Here is a 2491-nt window from a genome sequence, read left to right as displayed (position 1 = left end):
TTTTTCCACACCGTGTGATTTCACCCTTACAATTTTGTTCAAACTCAATCGACACACTTCGGCTGTGTTCCAAATTTACTCCCAGCACAGAAAATGCTACAGTTTACGTTACGTGCACTATAGATTTTCAGTACTGGCAGTCAATTTTGGAACACAGCCTTCGCCTCTGCTCGGGAGGAGAGTCAGAAGGTTTGTTTTCTGTTCCTGCACTGGGACTGCACTAGAACTGAACTGAACCGAACTAGTGCAAGCCAGAACTGACGAGTGTAAGCGTGCAGGTAAGGAATAGAAAACGTTCTAGTGTAAGATAAAAATGGCGTCCCATGTTCCCATAATCCCAATAGTACAATTCTCTTCCTTTCGATACGAGAATCGAGTGTAAAACGGTAAGTAATGGACAAGACTATTCTTGACCTAAAAGACTTTACAAGTGAAAACATACAAGTGAAAACCGTCACAATTCATTAGTTAAAAATTTCTAACTATTGAGTATCTAATTTGTAAGGTTAGAAAATCTTATGCTGTATATATAATGCATAATAATTAATAATATAATACTGAATGTTTTAACAAGCAATAATTTCTGTTTATTCATTTATAACATAAATAGTAATATATATATTTTTTTATATATTATAGTATGTGTATATAATATACGTGTATATATATATACATATAATATGTGTATATATTATAAAAGATATATTTCAACTTCTATTATAAATAAGTGGAAATCGTTGCTTATAAAATTAGTTGTGGTATAATTATTACACATTAACATGACATTTTCTAACCTTACAAATTTGATGCTCAATAGTTACGATTTTTAGCTAATTGTGACGGTTTTTATTTGTATGTATGCATTTTTAATGTATTGAAATGTAAATATAATGCGAGGTCTACAATAGAAGTCGTAGCGGTCGTAGGGTCTTAAATCGTAGAAAATTGACCAATCATCGTCGATTATTCTTTTCATATTCGACTGTGATTGATTAATTTTCTACGACTCAAGACTCTACGACTTCTATTGTAGACCCCGCATTAGTCTTTTAGATCGAGAAAAGTTTTTATTTCCATATACTTACCGTTTTATTACTCGTGGACTCTCGAACTTGCCACCATTTGCTATGCGTCATTTACGCGAGATCTGTTTTCTGTAGCTGAACTAGTGCACACCGGTGCTTGCACTGCTTACACTGCCTCAAGACCTAGTGCAGCCAGTTCGGTGAACTCGTGTACTGAGTTCTGTTGCACTGGAACAAGAAACACTGTCGCTGATGCCATTTTGGGTACAGAAAATGCTTTAGTGTACACTTTTTGAACTAGTGCAACCAGTGCAGGAACAGAAAACAAACCTAGAGTGTGTTTCGAGTTTGTTCAAGTGTAATTTTATGAATTAAATGATATTAGAACGCACCCGCAAACCAATTTCCATCATTTTGTTCTGTTAATATCTGAAGATATTGAAGTGTCTCGGTACTTAAATCGACGAATGTTAATAAAACATTATAATGGCAAGTATTATATACTTATAATTTATATTAAGAATTTGTATTAAGTATTATATACTTAATTAGTATTATAGTATTATAGTATTATAGTATTATAGTATTATAGTATTATAGTATTATAGTGTTATATTAGTATTATAATATTATAGTATTATTAGTATTAGTATTAGTATTATTAAGTATTATATATTAAGAATTTGTATAATTTATATTAAGCATTTGTAGGATTGGAAACAGAATATCATGATTTTGTTCATCATCAGTTGAAAATTCATATTCACTACTACTAGTAATGCTGCTACTGCTACTGCTGCTGCTACTACTACTGCTATTTTCCATCAGAATATTCGTTATTGCGTTTATCTTAAAGAAATAATTGGATCTCGTGTGTCCATTAAGGAAATTCAAATCTTTTAAGGTTAGGTATTAAAAGTTCGTACACACGATACACATATGGCGTTCCATTTAAGTATGGCAAACTGTGTTCAAGTGTGTTATACTGGCTGCGGTCCACTTGACGCTACAAACGCTTCGAAGCGTTTGAGCGACCAATCAGAACGAAGAATTTTATGAATTGACTAATCAAAGAATGCTTCGAAGCGTTTGTAGCGTCAAGTGGACCGCAACCACTGTGTCGATTTGTGTCTCCTAAAAGGAAAGCAGCCTAAATCTGCCATATAGGCGGAATCTATAGACGTTGCTCAAGATTCGAGATGGTCTTAAGCTAATGCATGAATCAATCAGAGGCCGGAATCCATAGTCCGGTCTTAACACTGGAATCCACAGTCCGGTTTTAACCTCAAGCAATGTCTTAAGATGCTAATACGGTTCTCTGATTGGTTCACACGCTATCTTGAATCTTGAGCAACGTCTATGGATTCCGCCCAGAGAGCCGTATTAGCATCTTAAAGCCTGATTTATAATGGCCGTAACCGTTATGCTGGATTCACACTGCATCCGATTTTCGTCGTACGACGCTC

The 2491-nt window shown here is 34.4% G+C and overlaps 1 protein-coding gene across 1 annotated transcript in view; it reads right to left on the bottom strand.

Annotated features, from left to right (window-relative positions):
- Positions 1–1191: 1191 nt before the first annotated feature.
- LOC108723200 (formin-like protein 14) overlaps positions 1192–2491 on the bottom strand; it is an 8735-nt gene continuing 7435 nt past the window's right edge. The window contains exon 4 of the mRNA XM_018448760.1: positions 1192–1355. Within this exon, the coding sequence (XP_018304262.1) occupies positions 1192–1355 (164 nt within the window). The remainder of the gene's footprint in view (positions 1356–2491) is intronic.

This window comes from Mycetomoellerius zeteki, unplaced genomic scaffold, assembly GCF_001594055.1.
Source record: "Mycetomoellerius zeteki isolate Tzet28-1 unplaced genomic scaffold, Tzet1.0 scaffold228, whole genome shotgun sequence".
Lineage (NCBI taxonomy): Eukaryota > Metazoa > Arthropoda > Insecta > Hymenoptera > Formicidae > Mycetomoellerius > Mycetomoellerius zeteki.
The sequence above is the reverse complement of the archived record's forward strand: the minus strand, read 5'-3'. Positions and strand labels throughout refer to the sequence as shown.